This window comes from Setaria viridis, chromosome 6, assembly GCF_005286985.2.
Source record: "Setaria viridis chromosome 6, Setaria_viridis_v4.0, whole genome shotgun sequence".
Taxonomy (NCBI): Eukaryota; Viridiplantae; Streptophyta; class Magnoliopsida; order Poales; family Poaceae; genus Setaria; species Setaria viridis.
In genome coordinates, this window is record NC_048268.2 from 24285808 (window position 1) to 24306428 (window position 20621).

General features: G+C 43.6%; 1 protein-coding gene across 1 annotated transcript; it reads left to right on the forward strand.

The window, feature by feature from the left end:
- Positions 1–16573: 16573 nt before the first annotated feature.
- LOC117859999 (cytochrome P450 76C2) lies at positions 16574–18509 on the forward strand. Its single transcript, XM_034743207.1, has 2 exons — positions 16574–17577; positions 17703–18509. Exons 1-2 carry the CDS (start codon positions 16663–16665, stop codon positions 18306–18308), a joined length of 1521 nt encoding a protein of 506 aa, XP_034599098.1. The 5' UTR covers positions 16574–16662; the 3' UTR covers positions 18309–18509.
- The last annotated feature ends 2112 nt before the right edge of the window (positions 18510–20621 follow it).

Here is a 20621-nt window from a genome sequence, read left to right on the forward strand (position 1 = left end):
TATGTTTGCAAGATGGATAAAACAAGAAATTTGTTGGTCTTGGTTTCAAAGGTTCCAAGGCTGACACCTCATATTCTTCTATAATCAAGGCAATGTAATTATCTTTTTTTTCTCATCTATGTAGATGATATAATTGTAGCAAGCTTGAGTTAAGAAGCTATCACGACATTGCTATGAGATTTGCAGAAGGACTTTGCACTAAATGACTTGGGAATCTACACTACTTTCTTGGCATTGAGGTAACTAAAGTATCTGATGGTGGCATTATTTTGACACAAGAGAAGTATGTGTGCGATCTACTAAAGAAAGTAAATATGGCTCATTGCAAACCAGTAAGCTCTCCCTTGTCCACTAGTGAGAAATTGTTTCTTCATGAAGGATCTTTGCTTGGACCGAATGATGAAACTCAATATAGAAGTGTAGTAGGCGCTCTACAATATTTAACATTGACTAGACCAGATATTGCCTTTCCAGTGAACAAGGTATGTGATTTACATGCTCCTACTACTAAACATTGGGCTGCAGTCAAGAGAATTCTATGGTATTTGAAGTCATGTACAAAGCTGGGGCTTAAGTTGAGCAAGTCAATGTCCATGGTAGTAAGTGCATATTCTGATGTAGATTGAGCTGGTTGTATGGATGATAGAAAGTCAACCGGTGGTTTTGCATTGTTTTTAGAAACTAATCTTGTTTCCTGGAATGCAAAGAAACAAGCTACAGTATCTCGGTCGAGCACTGAATCTGAATACAAAGCCCTAGCCAATGCTACCGCTCATATCATGTGGGTGCAGACTTTATTACATGAACTTAGAGTTGCTAGTCATCCTATGGCTCTTTTGGTGTGATAACATGGATGCTAAGTATTTAGCTTCTAATCATGTTTTTCATGCTAGCACATAACATATTGAGGTTGATTTCAACTTTACAAGAGAACTGAGTAAACAAGAATCTTCCACATATTGACTTCATTCCTTCAGGCGATCAAGTGGCAGACGGCTTCATGAAGGCGCTCACTGTTTGACAACCGGATCGAGAACTTCAAGAGCAATCTCAACTTAGGATCTGACTCGTCCACACAGCAAGTTGATATTTGTTTCCTTCTTTGACCATGTGGGCATCCTGGTCGAACCTTTCACATGCAGCGAGCTGCCGGGCTGGGACCTGACTGCAGTAGCAGCCGATGACTACTGTCTCTCCGTGATCCGCATGGGGCCTAGGTCTCTATACAATTTTATATTCCTTTTTTTAAAATAATGCTGAAACATGATTTTCCCTTCGTTCCTTAATGATACTATTTAAGTATTTAACTAGTTTGTCCTTATAAAAAATAGTTTGCCCTCGTTCATGGTAAATTTTGGGAGTAGTACGGTCCTGGAAGGTTAAACTTGGAACTTTAATTAGCCGCTTACTTGACGAAGCCGAATCAAGGGATCATCTCATGCGCTAGATAAACAAATCCTAGACAAAGATCAACGGGCCGCAAACATATTCAAAAGTCTGAATCGGTCGAGTCAAAGAAGGAAGGCTATAGAAAACTGTACCAATAAGAAGTATACTGTGCAAACCAAATGTTAATATATTAAGGCATATCATTTGGAAACATCCTGCAGTACTGCCCTCTGTAGGTGGGCCCAACCTGTAGGGCAGTACTGCAGGCGAGTCCCGTCCATATCATTCATATTGCATTCACACATGCGATATTTCATACACCATTTGAATTTGGAGCCTTTTGTCTTCTGAAAACGATCGGGTCTGTTCGCTTCAGCTTATTCAGCCAGCTTATCACCAAACAGTGTTTTCCTTTCACAACAAATCAGCCGTTTTAGCTTTTCAGCCGGCTTATAAGCTGAAGCGAACAGGCCCGCGGCACCCATCCGTTCAAACGCTGGACCGTAGAACCGGCCGCATGGTTCAACAAATGATTTGATGCCTGAGATGCATGAGAAACTTAGCCTTGGCGACAGCAAAAATGTACTCTCCCGACTCTGCTTCCTTCGTGGAACTTGCGAGCCTCGTGTTCTCTTAAATAGTGGGTAAAGGGAAATTCCGAACTGCTGGAGAACGATGACCATCAAGAAGATACGCTATCCTGAATGCATGTTCTGTAATGGTGCATATAATAAAGAGCGAGCAACACAGTAACCATGCATCATTTTCATCAAACAAGTCATGTAAAATCTGACAGGGCAGGAAACAGAAGATGCATTTCATCGATCAGATTCTTGGAAATTCACGTTCAAGAGTAGCCTGTAAATTAAAATTCTAATGCTTTCTTTGTTCTTAGGGGGAAATTGGACTCTGCATTGGTATGCATGTGTTTGTCGTTATATGGCCTTTTTCCTCTAGGTCCCTTCACTTTATTGCATGTGGCACAATGTAGCTCCGCCGTGCGAGAACGGACTTTTCTATTCAAGATATGGTCTACACCAACCCGGATTTGACTGAAAAATCGTGGCTACCTCTGTGTCCTTGAAGTCCTTTTCATATTCAAGATATGATCGAGATGCATGATTGGACGCATATATAAAATATAAGGTATTGGTTTTTCAGGAGGTCCTAAAATTTCTATCACATCAAACGTTTAGATAGTAATTAGGAGTATTAAATATAGACTAATTACAAAACAAATTGCACAGATAACAAATTGCACAGATGGAGGCTAATTTGCGAGACGAATCTATTAAGCCTAATTAGTTCATGATTTGACAATGTGGTGCTATAGTAAACATGTACTAATGATAGATTAATGATAGATTAATTAGGCTTAATAAATTCATCTCGGGAATTAGCCTCCATCCGTGTAATTAGTTTTATAATTAGCTCATGTTTACTCCTCCTAATTAGCCTTCGAATATTTGATGTGACATGAATTTTAGACCCTTTTTGGCATGGCTCTAGCTCTGGGTGGAGCTACTCCCCTCCAGAACTCTAGGTGGAGCCAGCTCCACTCCAAAACTCCAGAAATAAAATGGGGTGTTTGGCTAGATGGGTACTCTCAGTTCCAAAAAGACCGATTTCAGTGTGGATTGCCATTGTTGCCCCCCAATTCAAGCCCCACTTGTCATCCTTCCTATCCCATCTTCGTTGCCCAGCTTTGTTTTCGTGATCTTACAATCATCATAACAGCTCTAAATTTCCAACCACATACAAGATGCTGCGTAAAGAATCAAATTCCTAGGCAGCAGCGAGAAAAAAAACATCATGCACCATGAGCCCACGTTTGACAGCGTAGTCTTGACGCCGCGCCCTGCATAAAGAGACCACATCCGGGAGCATGACTTGAAGGCGCAGGCGACCGTGTGCTAGTCCGACCAGATGGAAGCCTCGTCGAGCATTTCGACGGATAGGTGCAGCGCGTCCTCCAGGTGGCCCGCGCGGAGGAACGCGCGCATGAGGCGTTGTAGCACGGCGCTGATAGGGGTGGTGGGGCCCAGGCAAAGCAGGTGGACCGCGTAGGCGGGCTCCCCGGTGGGCGGCTCCCACAGGAACGGCGGCGCGGGTCGGGCTCCCTAGCTAGCGGTTGCCTGCCCTTCACCAGATCTGCGACCTTCTGGTCAAGGCCTTCGTGCTCAACACCTTCGCGAACCTCGCACACAAGGAGTTCCGCGCCGCGCGCCTTGGCCGCCTCGCGGTAGGGCCACGGCGGCATGCCCGACGGCGGAGCTCGCGAGCCGCTGAGGGAAGAGGCATGGCGCAGATGCGCAGGAGGCAAGGCTACGGGCGGCGGCGGTGGACGGCGGCCACGGGGGAGGAAGATGGCGGCGTCCGTAGGGGAGGAAGATAGGCGCGGGAGGAGAGATGGGGCGCGTGAGGATCTCGGGAGGAAAAGAACGAATCGTTATTTTTGTGTAACGAGTGGCGTACCCACCAACTCTACGAGAAGGTTCAAAAGATGGAGTTTTGGAGCAGCAAAAGAGGTGCTCCAAAACTCCACCCCCATTTGCACTACAGCTCCATGGAGTTAGCAGCTCTATGGAGTTTTAGAGTTGGGGTGTTTGGCTAAATTTTTTGCTGGAGTTGTTGGAGTTGTGGAGTGGAGCCATGCCAAACAGACCCTTAGTCCAGACTAAAGATCCAAACACCCTCTAAACCATGATAACTAGTTCCAGCTATATATCATTGTCACACATCCAAGTACGAGAAACATGCACTGACCGAGGAACCATCCTACACTTGGATGGCTACATTCTCAACTTACATGAACAAATTAAATGCTACCCCGTGCCATAGCCTCTCGCTTCTCACATTTCTATTATAATTTTCTTTGCTTACTGGGATGCCATCGATTGATCGGAAGCTCTGAGTTAGAATTGGCCAGCTGAATTTCTGGATAACTTATTTCATTGCAATGGTCTTTGGTTGATCAATAGAATTGCAATGGTTCTCTATCATAGAGGTCACAAAACCACACCAAAAAAATGTTTACTTGGCTCAATTCTCAATAGACGATATATAACAAATGAAAAAATATGGTGAACAAATAACAATCATCAAGAATAGGCATGGATCATACTGCTTGCTGGACTAAGTACATACCTAACCAGCTGAGCTACCATGACCTATCTAAACTAAATGCACATGGGGTGTACGTCTTATGTTTTTCAGAAAAACCACGCCAATAAAAGGAACGGGTTGCCCTTCCTGTCTCAGAAGCCACCTAAATATTATAGGATAAGCTGGCCAATCATTCAACGATCTTTCCTGATCTTTTGTTGAATGAACGCTGACTAATTCTGTCCGCTAAACACTACTAAAAATAGGGACACCCTAGGGGCGAGCGAAATTACCACCTGCACCTACAAAACGGGACGGGTTACTGTAGAATCCGGCCCGCCCCTGGAGATGCATTTCGAGGGGCGGGTGATGCTGTTACTCGCCCCTGGAAATCCTTTTCCAGGGGTGGGTCATGGGGGTGGGGGCGGGTGATGGCATGACCCGCTCCTAAAAATGGTCACGTCAAAATAAATTCGTAACTTTTTCATATGATCTTGGCTGAAGATAAACTTTATATCAAAATTGTATAGCTCGATGAGATCTTTCAATTGAAGATTGTTTAATGCTTCAAAATGTTATTATACGTTCTCTAGTTTTGAAATCTACAATTTTTGAACTTTCAAATGACTTGGGCTATAGATAAGCTCTACATCTACATCAAACTTGTAGAGTTCGACGAGACCTAAAATTTTAAAGTTGACAAGTTTTCAATTTAAGATGGTTTAATACTTCAAAATGTTATTACACCTTCTCTAGTTTTGAAATCTACACTTTTTGAATTTTTCAAATAACTTCGATATAGAAAAGAAGCTCAATATGAAAGTGGTAACTATCAATGAGATCTAAATATATATGAGTAAATAAATGAGCATATACGTGAGTATGCGAGTATATGTGGTCACAAATATACAAGTTTTTCATCGGAGGATTGGAAGGATTAAGTTTAAAGGATGTATTTTTTTGAATACAAACTTTTTTATACGATCTCGGATGAATACAAACTTTATATCAAAGTTGTAGATTTATATCAGATCTAAAATTTTGTAGTTGACAACTTTTCATTTGAAATCATTTTGTAGTTCAAAATGTCATTTTAAGCTCTCTAATTTTGAAATCGTGAATTTTAAAATTTTTCAAATGACCTCAAATGTAAAAAAGCTCTACATCAAAGTAGTAGAGCTCGATGAGATCTAAAACTTTGCAGTTAACAAATTTTTTATTTGAGATCATTTAGTGGTCACAAACATACAAATTTTCATTTAAAGCCATCCAAGGATGGGAATGATTAAGTTTAAAGGCTGTATTTTTTTTAATACAAACTTTTGCATACAATCTCGAATGAGTACAAACTTCATATCAAAATTGTAGAGCTCGATATGATTTTAAAATTTGTAGTTGACAACTTTTTTATTCAAGATCGTTAAGTGGTCCCAAAATGTGTTACAAGTTTAGAGAAGAAACACATTTGCCACATCATCGATCCACAACTCAGAAACCGAGCATTTCCTTTGGCCGAACTCTCCACCAACCCTTCCCTCTCAACCAGCCAACCTTATCTCCAACCTCTCTCTTCTCTCCCACCTCTCCTCTCTCTCCTAGCCCTATCTCCTCTCTCTCTTCTCTCCCACCTCTCCTCTCTCTCTCCTCTCCCACCTCTCCGACGCCCCCCCCCCGCCCGCGGAGGAGCCCCGGCGGCCACCTTGGCCTGACTTCGGCAGTAGAAGCGGCCGGCGTGGCCAACTCGGCCCGACTCCAGCGGCGGAGGTGGCCGGCGCATCCACTAGCGGCGCGGGTGGCCGGCCGGCTCTAGGTCCACGCCGGCGACAGACGGCACAGCCTAGGCAAGGCCGGTCGGCGTGGGCGGCTCGACCCCGGCGTGGGTGGCCCCAACCCCGACGTTGAGGCTGGCCGGCGCGAGCGGCTCCAACTCCATGGCAGGAATGGCCGGCACGGCCCAAGTGAGGCCAGCCGACGCAGGCGGCTCCACCTCCACGGTAGGGACAGCTGTCGTGGCCCAGGCGATGCCTGCCGGCGCGGGCGGCCCCGACCCCTGCGTTCCAATTTCTTTTTTTTCTTTTCTCTTTTTGTTTTTTAATCAATTAGTAGGAGCGGGTGACGGGGTGACCTGCCCCTGCAAATGCTATTTGCAGGTGCAGGTCACCCCGTCACCCACTCCTGCAGATGGGGTTTCTAGGGGCGGGTGATGTGGAAAGGGGCACGTCTGTTACTCGCTCCTGCAAACAGCTATTTGTAGCTGCAAAAGCTAGAAGTGGGTAGCGTGCCTGCCCCTGCAAATGTTGTTTAAACGGCCCTGGAAACCGTTTTTTATAGTGAAACCTTCTATATACTTGGAGGGTATGTATGATATATGGCCGAATCGTACGTGTCTGTCAGACAAACATAGAATGACCTCAGGATATTTGTCAAAGAACGTCCAATTATTATAGAAAAGATAAAAATCGCTTGCATGAGTAGAATTTTACAATCTTATCTTAAATGATAGGCCTTTTTTTTCTAAATATAGTTGGTTCACTAGTGAATGAACTCTAAATTCTCTTTTACTAAGGAGAACCAAAGTGGACTCTGAGTTGGTATGCAGGTTTGGTTTCGTCACCACATATGGGTTTTTCCACTGCCCACTTGCCTTCACCTGATAACATGTTGGTACCATTAGCTTCATATATAGTCCCTTTGTCCTGAAAAGGATGCAACTATGGTATGCGTGCCACTTAAAGTGCTTCACGTTTGACCAGGTTTGTAGTAAATAGTATTCACATTTATGGCTCCAAATTAATTTATTATGAAAATACATTTCATAATTAATCTAATGATATTTATTTGATATTATATATATTTATATTTTTTCATCTATAATAGGTCAAACTTGACACAGTAAATCATGACACTGTTCCAGAATTGTATTCTTTTTGGACGGAGGGAGTATAATTTTAGGAGGCAACTACCCCGAGAGGGGTCTCCGGATAACGATCCGTCGAGACCCCTCCGGCCCAGCCGCCTTCCGCAGTCCGCACATACTGCCGCGAAAAAGGAATATATTCACACGTGGGTCCCACCCTCGTTATCTTCCTCCTCCTCCGTCTCTCGATTTCTCGCATTTGTGTCGCTCCCTTCGGATCCGCTGCTGATGCCTCCCCCATGGCCATTCTCTGCCTTGCCGGTGCCACGAGCACCGCCCTCCTCTATCCCCTCCCCCTCCCCTCCGTCCTCCACCACTCTTGCCATTGTTTTAATCTTCAGCAGTGTCCAGACCTCATCTCTAGTGAGCGCCCCCGCCCCACCCACCTGCTTCGTCTCCGGCGGCTTCCACCACCAGATCCACCGTTGCCGACCGCTGCCGTGCTAACCTGGTTTCGCCAGGATGTTACCGTGATGCCCTCACCCCAACACCGTCCAATGGTTGTCCTCCGCCGCGTTAGCCGCCAACGCCATCGCCGCCTCGCCTCCACCGCGGGGCCGGCCACCTCCCGGGCCATCCCTCTAGTCCCCGCAGCTACTAGATCCCTTCCCAACCCGAACCTGAAACCCCAAACCCGAACCCTATGCCGCCGCTGTCAGCCATTGTCGCCAGTGATCTTCAAGTAAGGTAGGAGAAGAGGAAGAAGGTACTTTTATTTTGCTGAAGCGATATACATGCGGGACGGACTCTCAATTTAAGCCAAAATCGAGAGGCCTCTCCCTCTAGATTTTGCCATAATTTTATAGTATGATTAATTCAGGCTTGGTCTCCACCAATAGAGTGACTTCCAAAAACTTTTCTCTCTCCCGTTCATGATGCATGCTCCTGTTTTTAATTGTTACATGTTATCAGGTGTAAAGGTGCCTTATATTGAGCATCAAACTGATTCTTCAGGATCCGCTAGAGTAATTGTTACATGTCTTCTTTTGAAGCAAATTGTCATGTTTTGTTGTAATATTGTAATATACATACTTTACATTCATGTCTATAAAAAATCCTCAGCAGAAATAATGTATATTATTATAGAGACGTTTTGACTGAGAAATTAAACCATGGTTAGTTGGACGTCCTGGCCGTCTTCTGTCCACATCCATATATGTACACTGATGGAGAAACAATCCTACGGTAACTTATTGGTGGCAACATGCTCGTACGCCCACCCCAGAAACTTTTTTTTTTGAAACACCCACCCGAGAAACATGGTGGCACAGGCATAACCCTATTTTCCTTACTATTTCTTTACTGGATTTCTTTCTTTATGAGGGATGACATCAACTGATTATCATGAGTTTCTTCAAGGTCTACTACAAGGATTAGCATTCATCAGCTGAGCAGTGTTTGCATAGACAAACTGCATCAGTATTTTGTCGAAAAAAATACTGCATCAGTATTTCCACATTGTGATAGTCTACTACTATATACACTCCTATCCACGTTGAAAAATTAGCTCAATAAATAACACACCGACGTGTTCTAGAGAGCAGAAATCAAAACCCTGAAAAATAAATATTCAACAAAATAACCAAATCCAAGTGTAGGCATGTTGTGTGTTGGATTAACTAGCTAGCCTACCATCCATCTAATACGCTACCATGGCATATCTAAACATAGATAATCGGATAGGATGGTAAATGATTCATTTATTTTTTTGCCTACTAATATAGCTTGTATTTTGGAGATAAGATTTAATTAATTATTCAGTGTCCGCTTTCTACTTGATATTAATTTGGAGTCCTCGTGCCTTCAATTGATTGCGTATTAGCTCAATGCATATGGACTTCTAATAGTCTGATCCACGCTTGGACTCCAACAACTTTCTCCATCCATGATAGTTATCGACTTATCAATTTTTTTTTAAAATCAATCTTAAGAAAAACTGAAATACCATCAGTTGCACTATAGAGAAGCTATAACCTAAATAAATATGCAAAAATAGCATGATCGGACATCCAACTAGTGCACAGAACTAGATATAAAACAACTCACATGGCCCCATTATACATTGTTTTTGCTTCACAACAAATTGATTTGATATTGCTTTTCCCCCCTTCAGAACCAGTTGATTCTAATTTTAAATACAACTATGCACGACTGTCATTTTCTAGAATTATAGTGAAAAATCTAAACCTCAAGGAAATGGGAATAAATGGTTTATCACTTTTGCAAGCTAGTGAAATATAGGGTGTGTTTCTAGAAATAGTGTGTGATTAGTCTGGAGTGAAGTGGACCAATAAACCGTCGGAACATACATCTAATGACCAGGGTAGGTGATTTAAGGATTTGTGTTTCTAGGTCAGCATTGATTTGTAACCACCCTATTTTCCCACGCTTTAAATTTAAACCCTTTGTTAATAGGTGTTCTTCAGTACTCAGCACATGGGATTTCTCAAAGAACCTCCAATTATTATAGGTAGAGATATATAGAAACTGTTTGCATGAGTAGAATTTTACACTACTATTATACAAAATGGTTGGCCTTTTTAAATATAATTAGGTAGATCAGTGACTGAACTCTAAAATTCTCTTTTACCAAGGGGAAAGTGGACTCTGAATTGGTCTGCATGTTTGGTCAGCACACGGCGTTTTTTCTACGCCCATTTTCCTTCAACTGATAACATGCTGGTAGTATTAGCTTCATAGATATACTCTTTTTAGTATGCTTCAGTCTGGGTCTCTACCAATGGAATTTGACTCCCAACAACCTTTTTTTTCTTCCGTTCATGAACATGGTATGCGTGCTCCTGTTTTAAATTGTTACATGCTATCGAGTATAAGGCTGACTGATACGTACTGAGCATCAAACTGATTCTTCGGGGTCCGCTAGACTCCTGTTACATGTTTTCTTTTAAAGCAAATTTTTACATTTTTTGTTCTAATTAATACTCGTAACATATACAGTGTACATCTCATGCCAAATAAAAAATTTATCAGCAAGATTGTATACTACTCCCTCCGTTCCAAATTATAGGTTGTTTTAGTTTTTTTAAATTTATAGAGTTTGTTATGCACAGATGTACCATATGCCTAGATGTATAAAAATATCCATATATTAAGAAAAGTTGAAACGAACCTATAATTTGGGATGGAGGGAGTATTACCATAAAGACGTAGTGGCCGAGAAATTAGACTATGGCTAGCTGGCCGTCTTGATCCCCTGTCCGTATCCATGCACTGTCAACGCTGACTGTGAGAAACAATCCTGCAGTACCTTAGCTTATTGGTGGCAACATGTTCATACGCCCACCCCAGAAATTTGGTGGCACGTACAGGCATAATTAACCCTATATTTTCCTCTCTTTTCTTCACAGAATTTCATTCTTTATGAGGTATGACGCATAAGCAGATTATTGTAGATTGCTTTAGGTGTACTTGAAGGAATAGTCGCGAATTCAAGATCGGCTGATTAGTCCAACAGTTCTTTTCTTTTCTTTTCGGTTTGGACTTTTTTTGCATAGACAAACTGCGCCAGTATTATTTTCATTCTGCCATCGACTATATAAAAAAAAGAAAAATGAACACCCGGTGGAAAATAAATATTCAACCACAACCAACTCCGAACTCTGACTTTTCACTTGTCAAGTAGGAAGCGGCGAATCTGAATTGGTATGCCTGTTTCACCGGAAAAAAATTGGGTGGGGATGGTCCATAGAGTCCCTTCCATGCGGCCCATCCCTGGATTGGCGACGCGTGACTGCTCGAGGGATCCGACGCTTGCGCTTGTCAGCACTCGTTTCCACCTGGGAAAGGCTTGCAGCTCGGCTTCCTCCGATAAACGTGAACTGGCTCCAGGCGAGATGAACACCGGCCACACCGCAGCTTGGCTTCCAGCGCAGAAACACATCCTTTATCCACTCGTGGACTTGTGGTCGAGCCCGCCGGCCGCCGCCGCCCTCCATTGTCCCCCTCCTCCGCGAGGGGCCACCACTCGTGCTCATACCCTCTCCATTCATCTCTCTCGCTTCTCCTTTTTCCTGTCCGCTTTGATGCCACCATCTGCAGGCATCTCTGGCCTCCGCGTGCTGCCGAAAGGTCCTATCAATCGCGGTTCCAATCTTGAGTGCAACAGCCCGTATCGGTTCGATTCTTTGCTTCAAACATAAGTCTCGCATCAATCCACTTATCCCTTATTAGTTGCTTGCTCCCTTTGCAATCAGTTAGATATAACCTGTTCACTTCTTGAATCAAGATGAAAGATGCTGGTTTTGCAGGGTATGGGGCTAGTGAAAAATGAAGCAATGACTAATCAATGAGCCCCTCAGGAGATTACAGGTACCAATGTCTGGTCAATCGATATTGTTTTTACTCTAAATTTTATATTCTCGTTTTGATGCTTCAGGTTATGACCCTCCCGTGACTGAATTTTTTCCTGAGCACAAGAGACGCAGAGAGTAGACTGTGGGGATCTAGTTGATTTCGCCGATGCAGTGAATCGTGGTGGACCGGTGGCAATACATTTACAATGCATATGGACATTAGAGTATATGTCAGTTTATTTCGTCCTGGTGATTGGCTCGCACTGCTAGAGCCTTTTGGAAGCTGCAGAGGAAGAGAAAAAGAGAAATATCCAACTGCCCAAAGAGGTCCTCGACGAGATCAAGATCACTACCTAGTTGGAAGTCATGTTCTTGGAGCAATCCGGAGTGTAAATGTTTGATGTTGTAGTTTGTACTTTGTAGTAATCACAGATGTATAGAGATTTTTTGTTGACAAGATCAAGTGTCCATGTAGGATCTGTGCAATGATATGTAGATGGTTTGACATGATCAATGTATCACCTTTTCTTTTGATATGAAATATATATGGATGTTTCAAATTCTGGAATGTGATGGCTATGTTAAAAAAAATGATCTCTAACTTTTTTGCAAAATATAAACATGCATGCCTTATTTGGATGTGTTGAAAAAAATATATACTACCTTAAAGTGTGAATCTGGTTCAGTAATCCTCTTATGTGGTATAAAAAAAGAAAAATGATAGATTCATAATAGAGTGGAATATGGTAATCTGAATTTTTTTTTCAGAAATTGTTGATTCCTTCATGGCAAAAGAATAACATTGCGAATGACCGGTTCATGACAAAAATTAATAAATGGCAAACGATATAGATTATATGGTCCCTTAAATAGCTGGTTCTTCTAAAACAATATAGATAAGTTCACATGTTCCAACCGACACAACTTAGATGAAAAATAAGCATCAGTAAAAACAAATTTCTGCTGTAACACAATAAGGTTACATATTTTCTTTATTTGTCGGTCCATCAAAATTCAATTTCCTAGCAGGCAACAGCAGTGTAGCAGCTTGATCAACCCCAAGTAAGAGACTTGTGTATCCTCCTCTAATATATGGAACACTCATAAAAGAAGAATTCCCATACCTATTGAAGTGTGGCATTGTGGTATTAGCAAATATATCTTCGATCAATGGAGCAGCCACAGTCTAAGTCTTCCCATAGGCATCAGTTGCCAAGTGTGGCATTGTACTATTAGCATCAATGCTACCATCATTTAGATCCTGTCATACAATATGAAAATGTTCATAAAAATAGCATGTAAGCAAATAATATGAAAAATGAATGCAGTCGAAGTCAAAAGTCTAACAATAAATTTCTTTGGACCAGCACCTTCATAACTATTTTCCGCTACGTTCTTTGATTCTTCTCCTGTAGTCAAACACATAAAGTTAATAATACAAGCATAGAATAAAAAATAATGCTAGAATTGGTACAATAAAAACCTTTCTTTTTAGCACTTTCTTCTTCTTGCCTGTATTCTTTTCAAGGGAGGTGGTCCCTCGTTTACTCTGTGCACCTTTTACCACCTCAGGAACTCTAAACGATATTGTACATTTAAATGTATCTGTTGCGAAGTCAGCTGAAACAAGAGGAGCCTCATTGGATTGTTCTTCCATCTTGCTTAGAGAATTATCTGCATCCAAATCCAACTTATCCATGGATTTCTCCAAAAGATCAAGAAGTTCTTTTGACTTTGAACACTTCAATGCAATAGATGTTGCCTTCCATGAGATACGTGCGGCATGCGTTTTTAAATTTTCCTCCTCAGGTCCTTATTTCTTAATATAAAATCCTCTCTTTGCATATTTTGTCCATCTATGCAGTATATATTGCGAAGGCAAAATGAAAACATCGTTCACATTGAAGACTTTGAAGGCATGCTTGCAAAATATACTTATCAGATATGGATGCCATGTTTCATCAATTTGTATTAGATGCTGTATTATTGTAATTTCAAATTTGTATATATACGTACCTATGGATTCATACTTCTTGCAAGCACATGTAATGGTACTATCTGCTTTGTTGAATATGACAGTTGCTCCATAATCAGAATGCATATACGTAACCGTATATGTCAAAATTGAGCCTTCGGTTTGCAACAACTTATAAGAGAATGAAAAATGTTTGTTAAATTCTTCCTCAAACTCTTTATACATCTTCCCTGTATATGACTCAGCTGCGGTCTTCAACAGAGGAATATGAGTAACTGGGCTCTTTCGACGTGAATTAAAATCTTCATCCAACTTATTATTACGAGGACTACTGGAACCTTCTCACATTCTTCAAGGAGTTCCGAAAGACCTAGTTTTCTATGAAATCTTTTCTTGAGTACATTATTCATACTTTTGCTCCTTTGGGTCGAGTTCATATCAGCTGTAAATGAGTCATGATACACGGTAGCCCATTTCGCCCTCAAATCATATAGATTTGCCATCCATTTGTTGTCCTCAAGATTGTACTCACGCAACAATTCATCCCACTTCTTTTTGAAGTAAAACTCCGATCTGTCTTCATAGACACATCTCTTAAAATCAGGTAGAAATTTCTCAAGATGCTTTTGAATTATGTGGCCGAGATATTTAGCAGCATTAAGGTAAATATGCCACAAACAGAGGCGATGATTTGTGTTTGGAAATACATAAGCAATTGCTCCTGCCATGGCCGCATCTTGATCAATGAAGATTGTGCTAGGATGTTTGCTTGACATTGCTGTTAGAAAGGTTTCAAAGAACCAAACAAATGATGGTATAGTCTCGTTAAACATCAATGCAGCCCCAAAAATTATAGTTTGCTTGTGATGGTTGGTTTCGAGGAATGGAGCAAAAGGCATTTCAAACTTATTAGTCTGAAATGTTATGTCAAATGACACAGCATCACCAAAGCATGCATAATCCATGATAGATTGGCTATTTTCCCAAAAGAAATTAGCTATCCGACCATCTTTCTTGTCTATTTGCATGGCATAAAAAATATTGGATCCTCTATCTGCTTATACTTCAAGTATTCTAGTAGTGTTTCCGCGTCATTGGATTCCAAGTACTTCATGCGCTCATGGCCAATCTCATTATTGCAATCCATTTGTGATAATGGCACTTTGTCCACTCCTCCATAAAATTCCTTCAAAAACTCAAAAACTTGGGCTGGCTTCATCCCGGATTCCCTTATCTGCCCAATTAGCTTCCTGTCCACTTCTTGAACACTTTGTTGGGACCTCAGCTTCTCCCTTTTATTTGAACTAGCAAGATAATGGTTGTGATCAAGTGCAACCTTTTTCATTATCGAAATACTAAACTGAACACGAGCATCGCAATCGTGTCCTTGTAGTGTCCCTTGATGACTCAGTTTCTCGATGACCTTTGTTACTACAAACCAAATATTTCTGACGTAGAGTCCTATCTCCTCGTTGCTTTGTATGGCTCTTTCTAATACTAAACCCAATCTGTCCTATCTCCTTGTTGCTTTGTATGGCTCTTTCTAATACTAAACCCAATCTTTCCAGCATAGGTGTTGTACATCTCATAAGCTTTATCCTCTGATTCGAAAGCCATTCGAACTTCAGTAACGATCATAGGTTGCACAACTTCATCAGCCATCTGTTGTACATTAAGTCGAGAATTAATGTTACTTACCTTTACGGTACGAAATATTATGCTCTTAGTTAAATAAATTATTTGTAATTTAGTTACCTTATCTTGTGATTTATCTGCTATTTCTTTAGCTATCATGCAACAAACTCTGATGTCATTGCCGGAGTAGTTCTATGCAATCTAGCATATATATGGTCACAAATCAGTGGAGGTGGAGGTCATGTAACATGGTCAAACACACACGTGAAAACTCATGATGATCAAAGTATGTGAAAAAAAATATGTACTTGCGTTGGCTGCATTCCGTTGTGTGCTAGGGCAGGCATAGACGATACCATAGGCGATGAGTCGAGAACATTGTCCTTCTCCTGGCTTCCTACCGCCATTGCAGCTATGACATGTGGGGAGGCTTCTCCTGCCATGAAGTGCAGACTCCTAGCCTCCTTCTCCCATGACGGCTGCTATGGCTACGATGCTCGTTGAAGACTTCTATGGCGGCTGTCCTTCCTTGCCACTATCTAGGATCGCACAAATACGTCCTCTCCTGACCTCGCGGGCGTGAAGGGCTCCGGACATTACGGTGATGGAAGCCAGATCAAATTCCGCATGGGAGCCGATGGCCTGAGCCGCAAGCATCGGAGGAAGCCGAGTTGCAAGCCTTTCCCAGGTAGAAATGAGTGCTGACGAGCGCAAGTGTCGGATCCCTCGAGCAGCCACACATCACCAATCCAGGGACGAGCTGCACGGAAGGGACTCTACGGACCGTCCCTACCCAATTTTTTTCCGTTTCACCACAAGATGGCTGACAATGTTTTTCCTCCTGGTGCCTTCAGTTGGTTGTGTAAAATCAGAGGGCAATAGGGAAAGCATGTCTTAGCCCGTTAGGAGCCGCCCTTCGTGTTTATATAGGTGCACAATTGGCACAAGATTTACACAAGTAACAACCTGGGAGAGCTGGCCAAAGAGTCCTAGTTACAACTCTATCTACAACAAGACTCTTTGGCCAATAAGTTGTTACAATATGATTACAAGACACGATAGGAACGAACTTAAATGTCGATACAAGTAGCTTCATGCATGCATGGACTTTTCTAGTCTCTTATCCAGGCTTGGACTCCAACAACTGCTTTGTTTCCGTCTATGAACTGGAGATATCTACCTTTTCATATTGCTTCCAAGAAATCCTCCAACAACTACTTTGCACTATAAATAGGTGTCGAAGTGCGTGTATGTCCCAAGCAACTCATTCCGAAGCACGAATCATTTTGCTTGAGATCGAGCACCTAGTGTAGCTAGCTGCAACTAAGATGGCTTCCTTCATCCTTGAAGGCCTAGGATGGCTTGTCGTCGGCCTCTTCTCCCTGTACATCTTCCAGCTGATCCGCGACTCTCGCCGGCCTCTCCCCCCTGGCCCCTGGCCGTCCAAGCCGATCATCGGCGACCTCCTCGACCTCGGGGAGCCCGGGCAGCAGCACCGCACCTTCCAGAAACTCTCCGAACGCTACGGTGACCTGATGTGCCTCCGCTTCGGCTCGGTGCCCCACGTGATCGTCTCCTCGCCGGAGGCGCTCCGCGCGGTCTTCCACGCCGGGGAAAACGGCAAGAAGGTGGACAACATCGCCGGCATCCCGAGCCTGGACGTGCTCACCGCCTGGGGCCACGACTCCCACACCATCTTCGCGCTCCCGAGCCTGGACGACAAGTGGCGCGCCGTCCGCAAGTTCGCCGCCGCGGAGATGCTCGCGCCCAGGCGGATCGCCGGCGCCGGCGCGATGATGCAGGCCAGGATCGTGGAGTCGCTGTACCGGGACCTGTCGGACCACGCAGCGCGCGGCACCCCCGTCGCGATCAGGAACGCGGTGATGGACCCCATCCTGAGCCTGCTGCTGGGCCTGCTCTACTCCATCGACCTGGAGCCCAAGGAGAGGGCCATGTTCAGGGACACCATCGAGGAGATCGTCGAGATACTCGGGACCGGCAACGTCTCCGACATGTTCCCGGCGATCGCCCCCCTCGACCTCGAGGGCCTTCGCCGCAGGACCAAGACCCTGCTAGGCATCGTGTACCGCCCCTTCGACGAGCAGGTCGTTCTGCGGCGGCGCAGCCGGGAAGCTGGGGAGCCACGCAAGAACGACGTGCTGGACACCGTCCTCGATAAGGAGAGCGAGTGGGAGAAGGAGGGGTCCCTGCTCAGCCCGGAGGTTATCAGAGTACTCCTCTCGGTACGTCCTCTACCTCTCTCTATCTCAGCTCCTTCAACTTCAATAATCATATCAGATGCATGCATTAACTATGTTATATATAAGTATATAACAATTACTGAATTGATCTTGTTGATTATATGTAGGACATATACGGCGCCGGAGGAAGCTCGACCGCGGCTCTCATGGAGTGGGGAATGGTGGATCTCATTCAGAACCCAGAGACAATGCACAAGGCCAAGGAGGAGCTCAAAAGGGTTCTTGGCGACAAGCCATTCATTGAAGAGTCCGACGTCGCCAGGCTCCCATACCTCCAAGCCGTCATCAAGGAGATGCTTCGTCTTCGAGTGGCGCTGCCATTGATGCCTCGCAAGACAGAGGCCGACATCGAGGTCAACGGCTACAGGATCCCTAAGAACACCAACGTGCTCGTCAACGCGTGGGCCATCAACCGCAACGCCCAGGCATGGCCCGACCCGCACAAGTTCATCCCGGAGAGGTTCCTTGACGGCGAGACCAGGAGCCACGTGGGCCAGGATTTTGACATGATCCCGTTCGGTCTCGGCCGCCGCATCTGCCCCGGGATGCCGCTTGCGATGAAGATGATACCCCTCATCCTTGGCACGCTGCTCCATCGCTTCGACTGGGAGCTCCCGGCCGAGGTCAAGGAGAGCGGGATCGACATGAAAGAGAAGTGTGGGGTCGTCTTGACTCTAGTCACCCCCCTCAAGGCCATTCCCAGGGAAATATGAGTACCGTATGGCTCATTTCATCCGGTAATTTGAAGTACGATCCATGTTTCTGATGAGCTGGTCTCCGCCTTTTTTCCGATAATTGTGTCTTTTTTTGTATGTGCTACTATCTTACAGGATACAGAGTATGTAAACGAACCTTATGGTGTTGAAATAAAATTATATGTCGGATTACTAAGCGCAGTTGCGCGAGGGCTCGAATCTCGTTTGCACTATGAATGGATTGATGTGCTTCTTCTATATTTGCTGTGCGACAACATCACCTACAAAGTGTGGAAAATTAGCAGGTCCAGTATTTTCCAGTGTACAAATTATGCCTATCTGCTTGCACCAGCTGCCGTTCAAGGAAAGTGGCAGCGCCTTACTGTCCAATGGAGTAGAGCGTGGTGACGACTAGTCGAGACAACCAAGTTCGTATTTGTTTCTTTGGCGACAAAGACGATGGCGACGCAGCCTGGGAACGTGGTAGGCGTTGTCGATCCTTCACGTCCTGCGAGCTTCCGAGCTTAGACCTGATAGCAGTAGCAGCCGATGCATGGATTGTTGGATTATCTGCACTAGGGCTAGTCTCTACATATTTTGCGATTTCTTTTCTCAAACATTGCTGAAACATGATTTTCCTTTCACTGTTTAGTGAGTTTTCTCTTCTCAAACATCAGTTGTATTCCCTCCGTCCCAAATTACTATTCGTGTTGGTTTTTCTAGATACATAACTTTTACTACATATCTAGACATAATATATATCTAGGTGCATATCAAATACTATGTAATACTATGTATCTAGAAAAACCAAGACGAATAGTTATTTGGGAAGGAGGAAGTATTCTCTAGCCGCCTGAAGCTGATTCAGAGGAGCAGAAGCTAGAGATCAACAGATACACGTTGAGAAGTATACTGTGTAAAGCTGGAACCGGTCAAGCCACGAAGGAAGATCAGTGAATAACACCCGTTGAGAAGTACACTGTGCGAACCCAATATTAAGGCAGATATCGTTATAAACAATATCATCAAGGCATATAGTATATTATTGCATTGCACATGCAAGAGCATGCGTATACTTTTTGGAGCCTCTTGTCTTCTGAGATAATATAGCAGCTCCCTATTCGTTCAAACGCTAGCTGGACCGTTCAACCGGCGGCATGGTATAACAAATGATTGATGACTGAGGTGAGAAACTTAGGCTTCGCGACAGCAAAAATGAATTCTCTCGACTACTGGTCTTCCTTCGTGGAATTGGCGAGCCTTGTGTTCCTTGACAAGTTGACAGTGGCAAGAAATTCGAAACCGCCGGAGGGGACGACGACCAAGGCGATACCAATGGACGTTATCCTTAATGCATGTTCTGAAAACGACGCAGAGCAACCCAGTAAAGTTTACTGCACCAAGGCGTGGCAGGGCAGGATAGAGCTCCTCTTTTTTGAGGATTAGAGTCTAAAAACTCTTTGTAACCCTTAGTTGTATATATCCATCACGTGGATATAGTAGGCTGGATTTTATCGAGAAAGTTTACGCTGAATTGGTATGCACGTTTTGTCTCTATGTACCTTTTTCCCTCGAGGTCCCTTCAATTTATTGATGTGGACACAATGTGGCTCCGTGCATGAGCGGACGTTGCACCAACCGGCCGGATTTGACCGAGAAGAGAAACCTTGGCTAGCTCTGTCCTATTCATATCCAGATATGATCGAGATGGTTGGACGGGTAAACTATGCTTAGTGTATTTTAGGTGTTGTTTCCATTGTCTATTCACATGATGATCACATCCAAGTATTAACAACATGCTCTGAGCCTCTAACCAACGAACCATCCTACACTTTGATGGTACAACCAGCTTTCTTGATAACTTATTTCATACCACGCCAATAACATGACCGGGTTTGCTTTCTTGTCTCAGAAGCCACCTCAATATAATAGGTTGGGTTCGCTAATCATTCAGTGATCATTCCTGATTTTCGGTTGAATGGACCTTGACTAATTCTGTCTGCTACTTTTATATATTTGGAGGTTACGATATGTATTCGTCGGACCAACGTAGCATGATCTGAGATCCTTTTATTGATTTGATGGATTTGTCTGAATTTGTGCCTTGTGAAAACATTGTCTAAATTGTTTACTTTCAACCCTCAACTACTAAAACCATTTTAGTTTTCAACCTTGGAACGAATGTTTAGCCCAAGCTTATATAGAAGCTATATATAGCCTAAATAAATACCATCACTTGTAGAGAACTAACTTTCGATGCGCCCCTTTTGTCCCGGTTTAAAGTTGACCCGGAACAAAAGGGGGTGCGCCACGGTAGGCAAAAAAGGAGGG

Coding starts and splice junctions, on each gene's coding strand:
- LOC117859999 (XM_034743207.1), top strand. CDS start 16,663: ATGGCTTCCTTCATCCTTGAAGGCCTAGGATGGCTTGTCGTCGGCCTC. Junction 17,578..17,702: donor TTATCAGAGTACTCCTCTCG/GTACGTCCTCTA, acceptor GATTATATGTAG/GACATATACGGCGCCGGAGG.